General features: G+C 43.1%; 1 protein-coding gene and 1 long non-coding RNA gene across 2 annotated transcripts; one reads left to right on the plus strand and one right to left on the minus strand.

The window, feature by feature from the left end:
* Positions 1-1,895: 1,895 nt before the first annotated feature.
* On the minus strand, positions 1,896-11,610 carry LOC145858074 (low choriolytic enzyme-like). The gene is made up of 11 exons (XM_082956225.1): positions 11,480-11,610; positions 11,271-11,336; positions 11,069-11,125; positions 10,856-10,924; positions 10,668-10,717; positions 5,899-5,980; positions 5,675-5,789; positions 5,315-5,487; positions 4,233-4,314; positions 2,304-2,425; positions 1,896-2,188 (listed from the first exon to the last, which is right to left on the minus strand). Exons 1-11 carry the CDS (start codon positions 11,514-11,516, stop codon positions 2,184-2,186), a joined length of 858 nt encoding a protein of 285 aa, XP_082812351.1. The 5' UTR covers positions 11,517-11,610; the 3' UTR covers positions 1,896-2,183.
* A 3,997-nt stretch (positions 11,611-15,607) lies between these two features.
* On the plus strand, positions 15,608-16,123 carry LOC145858665 (uncharacterized). The gene is made up of 3 exons (XR_014379150.1): positions 15,608-15,692; positions 15,810-15,870; positions 16,023-16,123. It is a non-coding gene; the product is annotated as an uncharacterized LOC145858665 (long non-coding RNA).
* Positions 16,124-18,131: the final 2,008 nt, after the last annotated feature.

Below are 18,131 nucleotides of genomic sequence, written 5' to 3' on the forward strand. Positions count from 1 at the left end.
CACTGCTCAAAAAATTAAAGGGAACACTTAAACAACACAATGTAACTCCAAGTCAATCACACAAGTGGCTCAGGTAGTGCAGCTCATCCAGGATGGCACATCAATGCGAGCTGTGGCAAGAAGGTTTGCTGTGTCTGTCAGAGTAGTGTCCAGAGCATGGAGGCGCTACCAGGAGACAGGCTAGTACATCAGGAGACGTGGAGGAGGCCGTAGGAGGGCAACAACCCAGCAGCAGGACCGCTACCTCCGCCTTTGTGCAAGGAGGAGCACTGCCAGAACCCTGCAAAATGACCTCCAGCAGGCCACAAATGTGCATGTGTCTGCTCAAATGGTCAGAAACAGACTCCATGAGGGTGGTATGAGGCCCAGACGTCCACAGGTGGGGGTTATGCTTACAGCCCAACACCGTGCAGGACGTTTGGCATTTGCCAGAGAACACCAAGATTGGCAAATTCGCCACTGGTGCCCTGTGCTCTTCACAGATGAAAGCAGGTTCACACTGAGCACATGTGACAGACGTGACAGAGTCTGGAGACGCCGTGAAGAACGTCCATAATTTTTAAAGAAATGTCTTCAGCTCTGATGAAACAAATATAAAACTGTTTGGCCATAATGACCAGCATTATGTTTGGAGGAAAAAGGGGGAGGCTTGCAAGCCAAAGAACACCATCCCAACCGTGATATACGGGGGTTGCAGCATCATGTTGTGGGGGTGCTTTGCTGCAGGAGGGACTGGTGAACTTCACAAAATAGATGGCATCATGAGTGAGGAAAGTCATGTGGATATATTGAAGCAACATCAAGACATCAGTCAGGAAGTTAAAGCTTGGTCGCAAATGGGTCTTCCAAATGGACAACGACTCCAAGCATACTTCCAAAGTTGTGGCAAAATGGCTGAAGGACAACAAAGTTAAGGTATTGGAGTGGCCATCACATTGCCCCGACTTCAATCCTATAGAGAATGTGTGGGCAGAACTGAAAAAGCGTGTGAGAGCAAGTAGGCCTACAAACCTGACTCAGTTACAACAGTTCTGTCAGGAGGAATGGGCCAAAATTCACCCAACTTTTTGTGGGAAGCTTGTGGAAGGCTACCCAAAATGTTTGACCCAAGTTAAACAATTTAAAGGCAATGCTACCAAATACTAATTGAGTGTGTGTAAACTTCTGACCCACTGGGAATGTGATGAAAGATATAAAAGCGGAAATAAATCTTGATTATTCTGACATTTCATTCTTAAAATATAGTGGTGATCCTAACTGACCTAAGACAGGGAATTTTTACTAGGATTAAATGCCAGGAATTGTTTAAAACTGAGTTTAAATGTATTTGGCTAAGGCGTATGTAAACTTCTGACTTCAACTGTAGATATTCCACAAAAAAAATCTGCCTTATCCAGCTACAATAGTTATTTACAACATTGTCGACACTATTTCTGATCAATTTGATATTTTAATGGACAAAAAAGGCATTCAAAAACAAGGACATTTCTAAGTGACCCCAAACTTTTGAACGGTTGTGTGTATACATCTTTATGTATATTGGTTTAGCATTCCTTGCATAAAGGTGGGCCACTTCCATGGTACCGGTTATCCTGAGTTGAGCTCAAGAGTTCACCAAAGTTACCTCGCCAACTCAAGCCTGTTTCATAGTACACCCTTCTAGAGGGCGAAATTGTTATTTTGGTGAGTCTATGATCCCTGCTCTCTAAGTCCTGATACAGCATCAACATTAAATAATTTGTTGCCTAGGTAGTCGGCCAAGTTTAAGGAATAACTCACCATTAATTTAAGTCTCTCCTGCTATGCTAGATCTACTTCTTCTCTGATCCCACCTTGGGATGTATGATGAGCATAGCTGAGAAGGTCCATTATAGAATGAAACAGAACACTGCAAGCAACATCACACTGACTGGATTCTTTTCAGTCTAGGTCATTTTATTTATTTCCAAGACAAGTGCAGTGGTATAGGCCTAATTCAAGGCAGCAAGAGCACACAGGAGAAATTAAACTACTGCCTGCTGCCAGACACACATATAATCCATCAGAAAGCTTTAAGGGACTTGTTCAACTTATTCATTGTTGAGAAGTTAAAATGTCAGTGCCATTTGTGTTGGAATCTTCAGTCGACAGCAGCGGTGTTGAAATCTTCTTCGATGGTGTCATAAATGCTAAACTGTGCGTTGTTATTCTGTGAAAGACAAGACATGAACATGGTTAGAATACAGTGCGATAATGACTGCATTTACAAAGGCAGCCCAACTCTGATATTTTTCCTGTCTCTGTGTGTGCGCGCATGTCTTTACCACATTGATAGAGTTTGTTAAGGCGTGTTATGTCCAGGGGGCTCAGGTGATTTCTCTGTCCAATCTGGACTCCCCTCTTCTTGGAGTGAATAGTGGGGTTACGGTTTGATGAGAAGTAGTATCTGCCAGGAGAAACCCAACAATGGGGGATTAGAGGACTTGCTACTTTAACACAAGGACTGCGTCACAATGCCACCCTAATCCCAATATAGTGCACATAGTTTGACCAGAGCCCAGGTAAACAATAGTGACCTAAATAGGGAACCATTTAGTACACACAGGGAAATGTTACTTGAGCTGGATACTGTACAGTCGTGGCCAAAAGTTGAGAGAATGACACAAATATTAATTTCTACAAAGTTTGCTGCTTCAGTGTCTTTAGATATTTTTGTCAGATGTTACTATGGAACACGGAAGTATAATTACAAGCATTTCATAAGTGTCAAAGGCTTTTATTAACAATTACATTCAAGTTGATGCAAAGAGTCAATATTTGCAGTGTTGACCCTTCTTTTTCAAGACCTCTGCAATCCGCCCTGGCATGCTGTCAATGAACTTCTGGGCCATATCCTGACTGATGGCAGCCCATTCTTGCATAATCAATGCTTGGAGTTTGTCAGAATTTGTGGGGTTTTGTTTGTCCACCCGCCTCTTCAGGATTGACCACAAGTTGTCACTGGGATTAGGGTCTGGGGAGTTTCCTGAACATGGACCCAAAATGAGCGATATTTTGTTCCCCGAGCCACTTAGTTATCACTTTTGCCTTATGGCAAGGTGCTCCATCATGCTGGAAAAGGCATTGTTCGTCACCAAACAGTTCCTGGATGGTTGGTACCATTCTTTATTCATGGCTGTGTTCTTAGGCAAAATTGTGAGTGAGCCCACTACCTTGGCTGAGAAGCAACCCCACACGTGAATGGTCTCAGGATGCTTTACTGTTGGCATGACACAGGACTGATGGTAGCGCTCACCTTGTCTTCTCCGGACAAGCTTTTTTCCGGATGCCCCAAACAATCGGAAAGGGGATTGATCAGAGAAAATGACTTTACCCCAGTCCTCAGCAGTCCAATCCCTGTACCTTTTGCAGAATATCAGTCTGTCCCTGATGTTTTTCCTGGAGAGAAGTGGCTTCTTTGCTGCCTTCCTTGACATCCTCCAAAAGTCTTCGCCTCACTGTGCATGCAGATGCACTCACACCTGCCTGCTGCCATTCCTGTACTGGTGGTGCCCCGATCGCGCAGCTGAATCAACTTTAGGAGACAGTCCTGGCGCTTGCTGGGCTTCAGGGCACCCAAGAAAGTCTTCTTCACAACAATTGAACCGCTCTCCTTGAAGTTCTTGATGATGCGATAAATGGTTGATTTAGGCGCAATCTTACTGGCAGCAATATCCTTGCCTGCGAAGCCCTTTTTGTGCAAAGCAATGATGACGGCACGTGTTTCCTTGCAGGTAACAATGGTTGACAGAGGAAGAACAATGATTCCAAGCACCACCCTCCTTTTGAAGCTTCCAGTCTGTTATTCGAACTCAATCAGCATGACAGAGTGATCTCCAGCCTTGTCCTCATCAACACTCACACCTGTGTTAACGAGAGAATCACTGACATGAGATCAGCTGGTCCTTTTGTGGCAGGGCTGATATGCAGCGGAAATGTTTTTGGGGGATTCAGTTCATTTTCATGGCAAAGAGGGACTTCGCAATTAATTGCAATTCATCTGATCACTCTTTATAACATTCTGGAGTATATGCAAATTGCCATCATACAAACTGAGGCAGCAGACTGAAAATGTTGAGAATGACACAAATATACTTTTGCCCACGACTGTACACAGTCACAAAACTAATATTTACTTATTGCTAGCAGTTTAAAAACAAGGTGAGTAAAATTAGGACTTTAGTGGGAATAAGGAGGAGAGGAGTATGACTGACGTTCCGTAGTGCATTATGGAGTCGTAGTCATAGGGCAGGTCCTGAGTGTCTCCTTTCTTCACCTTAAAATTATTTTCTTTTCCTGGAAGTTAAAAGAGGCAGATGTGACTGGTGGACACTGCTGGGTGTGAATGTGATATAGGGGAATGAAAATGGAAATGTAGACAAGTTGAGATGGAAACCATTAAGTTGAACCTCTAGCAGGAGGAAACTCTACAGGATTCAAGGCATGAATATTTCATCTTACCTAATGAAACCCATTGCGGGTGGTAATGTAACAAAACTGCCTTCAAAACGAGCTTACATGTTATCCCAGGATACCCATTACGGGTGGCAACTGTAAAAGGTATATTTTACACCAGGATACCCATTACGGGTGGTAACTGTAGATGACAACGTAGTGTTATTCGCGTCAGGCAAATTTAGCGAACAAGGTTGCTGCGTTCACGCCAGGGAAAATTCACAGGAGTAAACGAATTCAGTTTAATTCTACATAATTGGAAATGAGTCTGAAATACATAGTTATGCATAGTATTGGTCTCAAACTGAAGAACACTGATGGTTACTGGTGTAAGATTCTCTGGTGTTTACAGAACTGGTGCTGTGAGATTAGGATATCAGGATTCAAGGTAGCTCTGATATTAGGCTATCAGGACCTGCTTAGACAAAGCAACTTCAACAGTAGAGAAAAGGGTTGCAATGTATGGGGAAATGAATGGCTGCAGTATTTCCGTTATAATAAGTACATGATAAATGGAACGTTAAGGCATAAATGTATGAAAGACTATTCTTATTTTAAACTAAAGTGGTTCTGTCCTTGTGGTATGTAGTGTTTCATGTTGTGTGGACCCCAGGAAGAGTAACTGCTGCTTAGGCAGTACCTAATAAAATACTAAATGTCAATAGTTATTCTATACGGTCTTCACTCCAGACCACAAAAAGCTGAATCAGGTATGTTAGTGTTGGGCTGCTACTAAAGCCTGCACACTGCAGCTCTTCATGGGACAAATTGACCAGCCCTGCCCCTGATCCACATGCACTGCCCCTGAGGTGGTTTAGTATGTTGTGTTGGTGTGAGTTACCTGGGACCACGTTGTCCCACTGTATGGTGACGTATTGGTCACGGTCTGGCCGTGTGTGCTCGTGGTGCAGGCCCAGGGCATGCATCAGCTCATGACACAGGTTCCCCACGTTACAGGCTCTACCGAAGTACACAGACTGGGCCCCGCCCTGGAAACCTACATACGACGCACAGCTAGAGTTAAGCGAAGAGAGATAAAGGTGAGAGAAGCGGGAGGAGAGAAATGGAGGAGAAAGAGGGGATATGACAGGAAGAGAGGAAAAATAAAGGATTGAACACAGGAAAAGGAAGGAGAGGTTGTGAGTTAACTGGAAACTGCTGGGAAGGAGAGAATGTGTTAATGTGCCCACTTTGGACTCACCCTGTCCCAGAGATGAACTCTATGTAGTTCATCTCATTGGTGTATTCGTGGAAGCGGATACACGTCTGGTCTGAAATAAGCTTGAACGCTGCTAGTATAGTTTCCTTTCTGTCCACTGTGTGGATCAGAGACAATCTACCATTAGACGGTGCATATCATTCTCACTGTATTAGAAAACATCTAGTGTTACAGTGTTCATCTCTCCTACTGTATTCGACACTCACCCAGATAATCGTTGATCTTGTAGGGGATAGAAGCGACGCCTTCATTCTCAGGCCAAAGTGACTTCACAGCTAATCGGTCTTCCTGTAGGACAAACACCTAGTCTTAAATCCAGCTGTCGCTAGAGAGTATAGGCCTCAGATTAATTCAATTGTTATTTCCGCGTTTCCCCTATGAATGTTTTTAAGTTCTAAAATGGTCAAACTATTTCAGTATTCACTTAAATGACTAAAACCAGACTAAGTATGTAGAAAAAAAAGAAAGGAGCAATATACAGTGTACTTTCCATGACAGACTGACCAGGTGAATGCTATGATCCTTATTGAGGTCACCTGTTCAATCAGTGTATATGAAGAGACCATGGATCATATCTATATGCCATTCAGAGGGTGAATGGGCAGGACAAAATATTGAAGTACCTTTGATCAGGGTATGGTAGGTACCAGACTCACCAGTTTGAGTGTGTCAAGAACTGCAACGTTGCTGGGTATTTCACACTCAGTTTCCCGTGTGTGTGTTAAGAATGGTCCACCACCCAAAGGACATCCAGCCAATGGCAGTCCAGTGGTCGAAAATGGGTGACACGAATTGTGCAGAGCAACAGACGGGCTACAGTTATAGTCAATTGACAGTCCAGTAAAACATTTGTTCCCAAAGACCCCAAAAATGCTCAGCTCGTAGAACCTTGACACAAATGGGGTATGGCAGAGTTCCACTTCTTTCAGCAAAAAACTTGTTGCAGTGGACTAAGGAAACACTGGACACAGGAGAATTGGAAAAACGTCTGGTATGATAAATGCCGTTTTTTTGCAATTTCACGCTGATGGGAGGACTAGGGTATGAAGAAAACCACATGCATCCATCATGCCGTTTGTCAACATTACAGGCTGGTGAGTGGCAGTGGTATGCTTTGGGGTGCCTTTTCATGGCACACGTTGGGCCCCATGATAAAAGTTGAGCAACGTTTGAATGTCTTAACATAATTGAAAATCAGGTGCATCCCTTCCTGGCAGCAGTGCTTGCCTACGGAGCCGTGAGGGGAACGGCACCTCTGTACCTTCAGGCTCTGATCAGTCCCTACACCCAAAGGGCACTGCGTTCATCCACCTCTGGCCTGCTCGCCTCCCTACCTCTGCGGAAGCACAGTTCCCGCTCAGCCCAGTCAAAACTGTTCACTGCTCTGGCACCCAAATGGTGGAACAAGCTCCCTCACGACGCCAGGACAGCGGAGTCAATCACCACCTTCCGGAGACACCTGAAACCCCACCTCTTTAAGGAATACCTGGGATAGGATAAAGTAATCCTTCTAACCCTCCTCCCCCCCTAAAAAAGATAGATGTACTATTGTGAGGTGATTGCACCAATTTTTAAGTCGCTCTGGATAAGAGCGTCTGCTAAATGACGTAAATGTAATGTAAATGCAGTGTATCCATCTGTGAATTGATTTTTTCAGCAGGATAATGCCCCATGCCACAAGGCTAGGATTGTCCAGGAATGGTTCCACGAAAATTACAGTGAATTCAGCTTAGTGCAGTGGCCTGACCAGTCACCAGATTGCAATCCAATTAAGTATCTGTGGGATGAGATGGAACGAGCCATTTCGGATTAGAGATCCACTACCAGCCAACTGGGCACAATGGTGGGAAGCATTGAGGAAATCATGGGGCCAGCATTCCTGTGGAATGCTTGACACCTTGTAGAGTCCATGCCCTGACGAATTGAGGCTTTTCTGAGGGCAAAGGGGGGTGCAACTCAATGTTAGGTGTTCCGAATGTTTTGTAGACTAATATATATATACACACACAGTGGGGAGAACAAGTATTTGATAACCTGCAAAAATCGGCAGTGTTTCCTACTTACAAAGCATGTAGAGGTCTGTAATTTTTATCATAGGTACACTTCAACTGTGAGAGACGGAATCTAAAACAAAAATCCAAAAATCACATTGTATGATTAAGTAATTCATTTGCATTTTATTGCATGACATAAGTATTTGATACATCAGAAAAGCAGAACTTAATATTTGGTACAGAAACCTTTGTTTGCAATTGCAGAGATCATACGTTTCCTGTAGTTCTTGACCAGGTTTGCACACACTGCAGCAGGGATTTTGGCCCACTCCTCCATACAGACCTTCTCCAGATCCTTCAGGTTTCGGGGCTGTCGCTGGGCAATACGGACTTTCAGCTCCCTCCAAAGATTTCTATTGGGTTCCGGTCTGGAGACTGGCTAGGCCACTCCAGGACCTTGAGATGCTTCTTACGGAGCCACTCCTTAGTTGCCATGGCTGTGTGTTTCGGGTCGATGTCATGCTGGAAGACCCAGCCACGACCCATCTTCAATGCTCTTTCTGAGGGAAGGAGGTTGTTGGCCAAGATCTCGCGATACATGGCCCCATCCATCTTCCCCTCAATACGGTGTAGTCGTCCTCTCCCCTTTGCAGAAAAGCATCCCCAAAGAATGATGTTTCCACCTCCATGCTTCACGTTTGGGATGGTGTTCTTGGGGTTGTACTCTTCCTTCTTCTTCCTCCAAACACGGCGAGTGGAGTTTAGACCAAAAAGCTCTATTTTTGTCTCATCAGACCACATGAACTTCTCCCATTCCTCCTCTGGATCATCCAGATGATCATTGGCAAACTTCAGACGGGCCTGGACATGTGCTGGCTTGAGCAGGGGGATCTTGCATGCGCTGCAGGATTTTAATCCATGACGTCGTAGTGTGTTACTAATGGTTTTCTTTGAGACTGTGGTCCCAGCTCTCTTCAGGTCATTGACCAGGTCCTGCCGTGTAGTTCTGGGCTGATCCCTCACCTTCCTCATGATCATTGATGCCCCACGAGGTGAGATCTTGCATGGAGCCCCAGACCGAGGGTGATTGACCGTCATCTTGAACTTCTTCCATTTTCTAATAATTGCGCCAACAGTTGTTGCCTTCTCACCAAGCTGCTTGCCTATTGTCCTGTAGCCCATCCTAGCCTTGTGCAGGTCTACAATTTTATCCCTGAGGTCCTTACACAGCTCTCTGGTCTTGGCCATTGTGGAGAGGTTGGAGTCTGTTTGAGTGTGTGGACAGTTGTCTTTTATACAGGTAAAGAGTTCAAACAGGTGCAGTTAATACAGGTAATGAGTGGAGAACAGGAGGGCTTCTTAAAGAAAAACTAACAGGTCTGTGAGAGCCGGAATTCTTACTGGTTGGTAGGTGATCAAATACTTATGTCATGCAATAAAATGCAAATTAATTACTTAAAAATCATACAATGTGATTCTGGATTTTTGTTTTAGGTTCCGTCTCTCACAGTTGAAGTGTACCTATGATAAAAATTACAGACCTCTACATGCTTTGTGAGTAGGGAAACCTGCAAAATCGGCAGTGTATCAAATACCTGTTCTCCCCACTGTATATATATTTGAAGATATTTTAGAAGAAAAAAAAGGAAAAAAATCACCTAAATAATAAACTAAAACTGTGCAATTGGCAACGCCCACTACGATTTAAATTGAGATTGTCGTCACTGGCCGACACAATAAATCTATTATTTGCATGACTCACTGTGCAATAGTGAGTAACATGAATTTTGAATGACTACCTCATCTCTGTAACCCACGCATACAATTATCTGTAAGGTCTCGAACAAGCAGTGAATTTCAAACATATTTAACTACAACGACCTATTGGTTTTCAAATAACTTGCATAAGGCACCTATTGGTAGATGGGTAAAAAAGCAGACATTGAATATCCCTTCGAGCATGGTGAAGTTAATAATTACACTTTGGATGGTGAATCAATACACCCAGTCCATACAAAGATACAGGTGTCTTTCCTAAGTCAGTTGCCAGAGAAGAAGGAAACCGCTCAGGGATTTAAGATCCTAGAGGAAATCCTGGTTTAGTCTGTTCTACCATTTTTTTTTACATTTTAGTCATTTAGCAGACGCCCTTATCCAGAGCGACTTACAGTAGTGAATACATACATATCATACCATTTCATGCTTTTTTTTTGTACTGGCCCCCCGTGGGAATCGAACCCACAACCCTGGCGTTGCACACACCCTGCTGGCGTTGCAAACACCTTGCTCTACCAACTAAGCCACAGGGAAGACTACCAGACACTGGGAGCATAATTCACCTTTCTGCAGGACAAGAACCTAAAACACAAGTGCAAATCTGCACTGGAGTTGCTTAGCAAGAAGACAATGTTCCCGAGTGGCCAAGTTACAGTTCTGACAAATCTACGGCAAGACCTGAAAATGGTTGTTTAGTAGTAATCAACAACCAATTTGACAGCTTGAATAAGGCACTGTACCAGCTTCTGGTATACACAGACTGAAACTAATGACTGCAAAATCGTTCAAGGTTTCTTTACAAGACAGAATGTTGAATAAAACGACATTGAAACTTACTCTACTGGTGGTCCGTGGTGTTGATCCTTCAGATGGTCAAAATATCCACAGGAAAGTACTGTTAACACAACTTTTTAGAGTGGCGGTACTGAAGTTGAAATTTCTATCACCTGGCACTTCAGTTAGTATGCATGCATTGTATATTTTTCCTGTGGATATTTTGGCTCAAATTTCAACCATCTGAAGGACCAACACCATGGACAACCGGTAGAGCAAGTTCAAATGTAATTCTGTTCAACAATCTGGCTTGAATGATTTTGCAGTCATTAGCTTCAGGCTGTGTATACCAGAAGGTGGTATCAATCTGATTCATCAGCCTAAAAAAAAATATGCAGTAACAGGACAGAAAGCAGGGATAATAGACTCACCGAAACCAGAATGTCTCCCTCCACGATAGCAAGGTCGAACTGTAAGTCCTCTGTAACAGAGAGAGGGTCTGAAACAACCACACTGATACAACATGTACTAGTTACAAGTCACTACCTCCAGTGCCATTAAAGTCCAGACCTCGCAGTAGAGGTCCAGGATTGTGCGCTTCATCTAATGAATGCGTTACCTTCTCTGGTTTCAGGCATTTTAACCCAATCATTTTGTCTGTGGCGTGGTCCCATTGAGGCAGTAGAACCTAAAGGCAATTGTTAACATTAAACACATTTTGCAATATTTTATTTTTGATAGATAAGCCATGAACTTGAAGAAAACCAATGGAATTGTTTCTTTAGGCCCATCACACCAAGAGATTGACTTGAGAATCACAGTAGAGGCCTACCTGTGGCAGTGAAAGTCACATTTGTAGAATTGTTGATGGGGTTTGTAGAATTGTCCACTGAAAAACAGAAAGAAAATATAAAGAGGAACAGAACAACAGTTTTGCAGTGGGGCTGGCCTACATGAACTAAAAATGGTAAACAGGCCTAGTTTTCAGTCTGTAACCTTACGAAATGAGTGGTCCCCAATGCAGGCCTGCTTACCTGTGGCAGGGAAAGTAGAATTTGAAGTAGTAGCATTTGTCAAATTGGTGATGGGAACACTGCCCACTGAAATACACAAGGGTAACATAATACATGTTACATAATAACATGGTGAACCAATTGGCGTCTACAGTGGAACTGGCCTGGCCTAACTCAAATGGAAAACACTCAAAAGTAGGATGTCACGAAAACAAAATGACTGGTCCTACCTTGGACAACCCAGATGAGAATCAGAAACCAAACCATGTTGAAACAACGATTGTCCCCCAAGATTTGGGAGAAAAAAAACAACCAGAGAAACAGCACAAACAAATGTGTTCAATAGCTCTCCTTCCAGTCAAATAGTGGGTAGGGCAGCAATCACAAAAGAACAGGTGTGTTCTCCTTCTCCTTCTTCGGTGAGGTTTAAAGACGGTTGGCATCCAATATGTTGCATTATCGCCCTCTACTGAACTATCGTATGAATCCATTACCTTTGTGATACAAAATGGGAAAAGGGGAAACGTGAAAATTTAAAAAAATATATATATTTAATGACTCTACTAACTAACCCTACACTCATTAAAACCCATCACCTTATTCCACTGCTTTAACCCTATCTTAACCTACCCCGGGCCAACGACCCGAGAGGACGAGACACTACCACTCAACACACCCTGTAACTCTTCTCTCGTACCCCCAAGTACTTCTCTGCAGCTGCCACCACAACATCTATTTTCTATGACTTACGTGTCATCTCTACGGTACAGCAGATAACAATTGCTATGAATGCTAAGCCAACCTCACTGAAACATATATCACTCATTGGCCTATCCCTCTGTTCTGGCAAAGATCTACTATTCACAGGGATTCTCTCTGAATCCCTCACCCTCCACTACCTTCTTCACTTCCTCCGCATACAACATCTTCTGCACTACAATGACCCTGGCCACCTAAACCTGCCTCTCTCGCACCAGACACCTCCACTTAGGGTTACCTTCACCGACTCAACGGCACCCACCATCTTTTCCACCCAACTTGAAACCGACCATGGATCAGACAAAAGGCCTGGTTCCACCTTCTTCAAAAATCTTACTCCCACTGAACCAATCGTATCTTTATCATAACCATGCCCATCAATGGAAGAATTGGGCTCCAAGCTCCTCACAACAACTTCTACCCCTTCCATTTCACCTACAGAACTCAAACTGGTGTCCGGCCCACTCTGTTTGAACTTGATAGCAATCTTCCTCGACACACTCTCTCCCTTGTCATTGCTATCTTCAACAGATACAAACCCATCCTCTGCCTCCCTCAGTCTTTTCAACCTCCTCTCTCTTTCCCTCCAATCCTCCTCCCTTGACCAGTATAGACAGTGTTAATGTGCATCCATAGTATATAGTGAGCAGTACTGTGCGTAATGTAGCAGATGCAGGAATGCCCTCATGCAGGAACACCCCGAAATGTGGGCTGCAGTTGCACACTATTGACAGAAAGACACATCAACCTCAGATAAAGCATCCGAGACAGCAAAACAGCGCTCCTCTGTCTTAGTATGTGTAGGCCATGTATCTGATGCCGTCTGGTCAAAAAGCATATAGCATGTCATACAGCCACAGTTGTAGAGCGGTCAGACTTTCTGGATGTTTAGTTCAGTCCTATGTGTTCTCTGGCCAATCTCTGATATCTTGTCGTGGATCTGGCTATGATGGTGGGCTCCCTATTGACAGAAAATAAATATCTGCTGTGGGAAACCGTGTAGACAGTGTTAGTGTTCATGTATAGTGCAGTATAGACAGTGGTAATGTGCATCCATAGTATAGAGTAGTGAACAGTACTGTCCATAATGTAGCATAGAGCCCATGTCGTATGTCCAGAGTGTTCCCAGAGTGGTATACCAAGAAGCAAGCTAGATCTACTCAGGGTCTTTTAAATCTAGCCAGCTTCAGTTAGCTTCACATTCCAGCTCAGGCTTCATCCGTACTACGATGGTGGATTTTGCTGGTCCACCTGCCGCAAAAGGCTGTCACATGCTTCCCAGTCAAAACAGTTTAAGCTTATACATTTTGTGAAGTTTTTGTTCATTTTGGTGTTTGGTAGGTTTTTTTTCAGCTGTTTGCATACACCAATTCTTTTGTTGAGGCAAGTCGAAGTTTGGTAGTCAAAGTCTACACTCCTTCATCAGTGATTGGTTCACAGTAGGGGTGGGAACTATGGACGGGATTCTTCAATGAAGTGTTTGCTATCATTCACTTGAGAATTACTGCACTAAACTGATGTGTAATTGCGCGTCTAAGACCTCCTCTGCAAAAACATAAAAAATTCAATACAGATTTCTTGATGTATCTACTTTGAGGAAGTGTTTCTGGCTATATTGTTACTACGGTGGCTCAAGAGAGACAAACAGTAATATTGCCTCTTTCTCCTAGTTTTTCAAGCCAAGGTCTTTAGAAGTGTGAGCACAGAAGTTTGCATCGCCTAGCCGAGTTCTGCTAGGAGCAAACTGAACCTATGTATGGGGACGTCTTTACTCTAGAATAGTTATTGCAAATTTTATCAGGCTATGGTGTAAAATAGTCCAAATTAGAGCCATCTTATGGGCAAAAGTGCCATATTTTATTATCTATTGTTAACGACTTTGATATGCTTATCAATACACAAGCCCCTTCCTCCCCCACTCCTATCGATCTGATTTCGTTTATCCTCGCAAATCAGACACTTCATTCAGGATATATGAGAAAGCTCCGAGTTAGCCTACCCCAGAGAAGGTTCGTTTTAGAGGATTCGTTGCCTTGGAAATGTACACTGAACAGAAATATACACACATGTAAAGTGTTGGTCCCATGTTTCATGAGCTGAAATAAAAAATCTGAAAAATATTCCATATGCAAAAAAAGCTTATTTCTCTCATTTTGTGCACAAATTTGTTTACATCGCTGTTAGTGAGTGTTTCTCCTTTGCCAAGGTAATCCATCCACCTGACAGGTGTGGCATATCAAGAAGCTGATTAAATAGCATGATCATTACACAGGTGCACCTTGTGCTGGGGACAATAAAAATCCCCTAAAATACGCAGTTTTGTCACAATACAATGCCACAGATGCCTCAAGTTTTGAGGGAGTGTGCAATTGGCATGCTGACTGCAGGAATGTCCACCAGAGCTGTTGCTAGACAATTGAATGTTAATTTTTCAACCATAAGGTTCCTCGAACATTTTTTTAGAGAATTTGTAGCCACGCTGGGAGGGAGGCTGACAAGTATTTGCATATAATAATGCCTTTTGTGGGGACAAACTCATTCTGATTGGCTGGGCCTGGCTGCAAGTGGGTGCGCCCTCCAAGGCCCACCCTGTACAGTCATGTGAAATCCATACTAATGAAATCCAGACTAATGAATTCATTTCAATTGACCTCCTTATATTGACTGTAACTCAGTAAATTCTTTGAAGTTGCATTTATATTGGCCTTCCGAGTGGCGAAGCGGTCTGAAGCACTGCATCTCAGTGCAAGAGGCGTCCCTACAGTCCCTGGTTTGAATCCAGGCTGTATCACATTCGGCCATGATTGGGGAGTCCCATAGGGTGACGCACAATTGTAAAAAAATCTGTAATGTTGCAATTGTACATTCATGCAGGGGGAAATACAATGATTGCACTAGTGCATATGCGTGAAAGTGGTCTGCACACAGCACATTATCCCCGGAGATGCCAAACTCGGGCAAAGTGTCCCCCATATGACGTCACAGTGATGTCATAATGAGTGGGGGGAAAAAACACCTGCATCAGAGACAGTGCAAAGATTTTCATACTCTGCCACATCCTGAAGAGTTACCTTGTTGTACAATGTCTACCATTTACAACTGGAATCTACATTGAAATTACAACACGTACAGTTTTTATTATGAATACATTTCTTTCTTGTTGTCCCATGATTTTCACTTAGCAAAAAGAGTTAATGTCAACGCGAAACTGATTGTGAGGACGAACAAAGGTATTTTTTTACATAGTCCTTGTGCATCCCAAATCAACCCTATAAAGTACATTATCAGCCATGTTCAAAAGTAGTACACTATGTAGGGAATAGGGTCCCATCAGAGGACAAACACTCATGATGCATCATGGACAGTAGCTGTGAAGTGATACACATTGCTACAGTGTGGTTTTTACTATGTTTATGAGCTTACTAGTACTAAAAATACTGTATTTCAAAAATAGAAGTGGATTAATTGGTTAATAGGCCTATGTGGCTCTGGTGATTTGTTGTCTGTCAGGGTGGGTGTGGTCTCCCATGGCACCACATTACATCACAATTGTGATGTCATAAATAATTGTATTCTGATGACAGCCTAAATGGTTTGCCATTTACGGCAACACTTACAAGTTCAATTCAGGGTCAAAATCATTGCTATATTTTGGATGGTTATTTTTGAACTGATTGATTGGTGGTAAGTAGTTGTGACCACTTGTGATTTAGTGTGAAAAGGCCTACTTTGTGACACAATTTAATTGTGATGATTTAAATAATATAATAATATTTTTAAGCCATATTGTACCTTTTTCAGGATTACTGTAATTGAAGGAACTATGGGAAAGTTCTCCTTCCCAAGGCTCATCATAAGAATGGTTAGAATCTCTTTTCTCTCACCACCCTCATAGTCAAAACTCCAGTGATTTAAAATCATCACTTTGACATACAGGTCTATGAGCTTTTCTAAGATTGAAAATAACAATAACCTCATTACTAACTGCATGTTTGTCATCATTTTCATTTCTAGCCATGGGCAAATCGGACTGCACAGGACGATTTCTGCACAGGAACTACTGAACTCCACAGGCCCAGAACACACCAGCCTCACAACTCCTCACAACTCCCCAGCCTTAATGTAAGTCCCATCTGCAAGATAAATCTACGACCCACTAAAGTGGTCCAGACTAATCATGTATGGACAATCAGTGTAAACGTTGTACTAACTACGGCTTGATCGAGTGTCAACATTATACCTTATTGATATTCTATATCAATGAAATACAATGGAAGGTACATAATAATCCAATGCGTAAAATAAAATATACCATGTTCTATTCTCAATATCCCTACTGCCCCAAAGGTTTGTAGGCAGGGCAAGGAGGACATCGATTCAACCCAGAAGAAGAGGAAAAAGAAGAGGCTAAATGAGAAGGGAACCCAGGTTGAACTAGGCATGCGGGAGGATATCCGTGACCTTGACCTCGCCCATTGGAGATTGGCTAGAGAGACATGGAGAACTGAGCGAGGAAACATGAGGGAGATTAAGGCGCTGTATGGAGAAATATTTAGGCTGCACCAACTCTTGGAGGAGGTAACAAGAGCAGTTTTCTTTAATCAGACTTTCATATCAGTAGGTATACTGTAGTTGCTTTAGATGTTCCCAATCCTGATAAACAGAAATTAGATCTAAATAGATAGAATAGTGAAATAAGAAGGCAAGAAAAAAACTGCACATTGGAAGTATTCTGAGGAAGGTCTGCAATCTGCACTGGTAGTATTCTGAGGAAGGTCTGCATTCTGCACTGGTAGTATTCTCAGGAAGCTCTGAATTCTGCACTGGTAGTATTATTAAGAAGGTCTGCATTCTGCACTGATAGTGTTCTGAGGAAGGTCTGCGTTTTGCACTGGTAGTATTCTTAAGAAGGTCTGCATTCTGCACTGGTAGTATTCTTAAGAAGGTCTGCATTCTGCACTGATAGTGTTCTGAGGAACGTCTGCGTTTTGCACTGGTAGTATTCTGAGGAAGGTCTGCATTCTGCACTGGTAGTATTCTAAGGAAGTCCTGCGTCTTCACTGGTAGTATTCTTAAGAAGGTCTGCATTCTGCACTGATAGTGTTCTGAGGAACGTCTGCGTTTTGCACTGGTTGTATTCTTAAGAAGGTCTGCATTCTGCACTGATAGTGTTCTGAGGAAGGTCTGCGTTCTGCACTGGTAGTATTATGAGTTCTGTCGGCATTATGCTCTGGTAGTATTCTGAGGAAGGTCTGCATTCTGCACTGGTAGTATTATGAGTTCTGTCGGCATTATGCTCTGGTAGTATTCTGAGGAAGGTCTGTATTCTGCACTGATAGTATTCTGAGGAAGGCCTGCGTTCTGCACTGGTAGTATTCTTAGGAAGGTCTGCATTCTTAGAATAAAGTTGAAAAAGAATGGAAGAATTTCTGAATTGGAATGATTCCAAAAGTGTTCCCATTTTCCTAATAGGCTAATATACAGTAATAAAACGTGTTTTCTTTATGATATTTATTACCCATACACATGTAATTGTTTTAAGATAGTAATAACAATGACCATCAAGCTATTAAGTAATAAAAATGTGTCTGTCATCATACAGATTGGGGTGGATAAAGGGGTGATCAAGCAGCGCTCCACCTCCATTCTTTGTCCCGTCTCCCCGACACTGCCAGCTTTCCCCTGGTACAACCTCCACAGGTTCCTCGCCAACAGCCATTCGGAGCCAGACCAGCATGCTGCCGGCACCCAGAAGGACCCATCTAAGAAACATTCAATCTTTCCCCCTCTGGACACACAGAGCTGCACCTCCCCTGAAAGATGGCCTCATTCAACGTCCAAGACGTCACACCCACACGCTTCACACCGATTTGCTGTCCCATCCCACCCCCTGGTTTCCGGCCCTCCTGCCCGGATGAGACAGACCCATCCGCATGTCCACCCCAGGTCCCCATTGACTGGCCAGGCAAAGGTCAAGGATGAGGTCAAGAGGCCAGAGATTGCATCGTCTGAGGAATTGTCTGAGGAAGTTCAACGGAGAGGTGCAGAAATTGCAAATATGTATAAAGCACAGCTGATTGAGAGGATGGCCCAAAAGAGAAAGGAAGAGATTCTGAAGAAAAG

Source organism: Salmo salar, chromosome 01 (assembly GCF_965601325.2).
Source record: "Salmo salar chromosome 01, fSalSal1, whole genome shotgun sequence".
Classification (NCBI taxonomy): domain Eukaryota; kingdom Metazoa; phylum Chordata; class Actinopteri; order Salmoniformes; family Salmonidae; genus Salmo; species Salmo salar.

What these genes read in the sequence shown, in the direction of transcription:
- LOC145858074 (XM_082956225.1), bottom strand. Translation starts at nt 11,516, where the DNA reads ATGGTTTGGTTTCTGATTCTCATCTGGGTTGTCCAAG. An exon ending in TTCTACTTTCCCTGCCACAG is followed by an intron (nt 11,126 to 11,270) that starts GTAAGCAGGCCT and finishes TCTGTTTTTCAG; the next exon opens with TGGACAATTCTACAAACCCC. An exon ending in GTGGGACAACGTGGTCCCAG is followed by an intron (nt 4,315 to 5,314) that starts GTAACTCACACC and finishes TTTAACTTCCAG; the next exon opens with GAAAAGAAAATAATTTTAAG.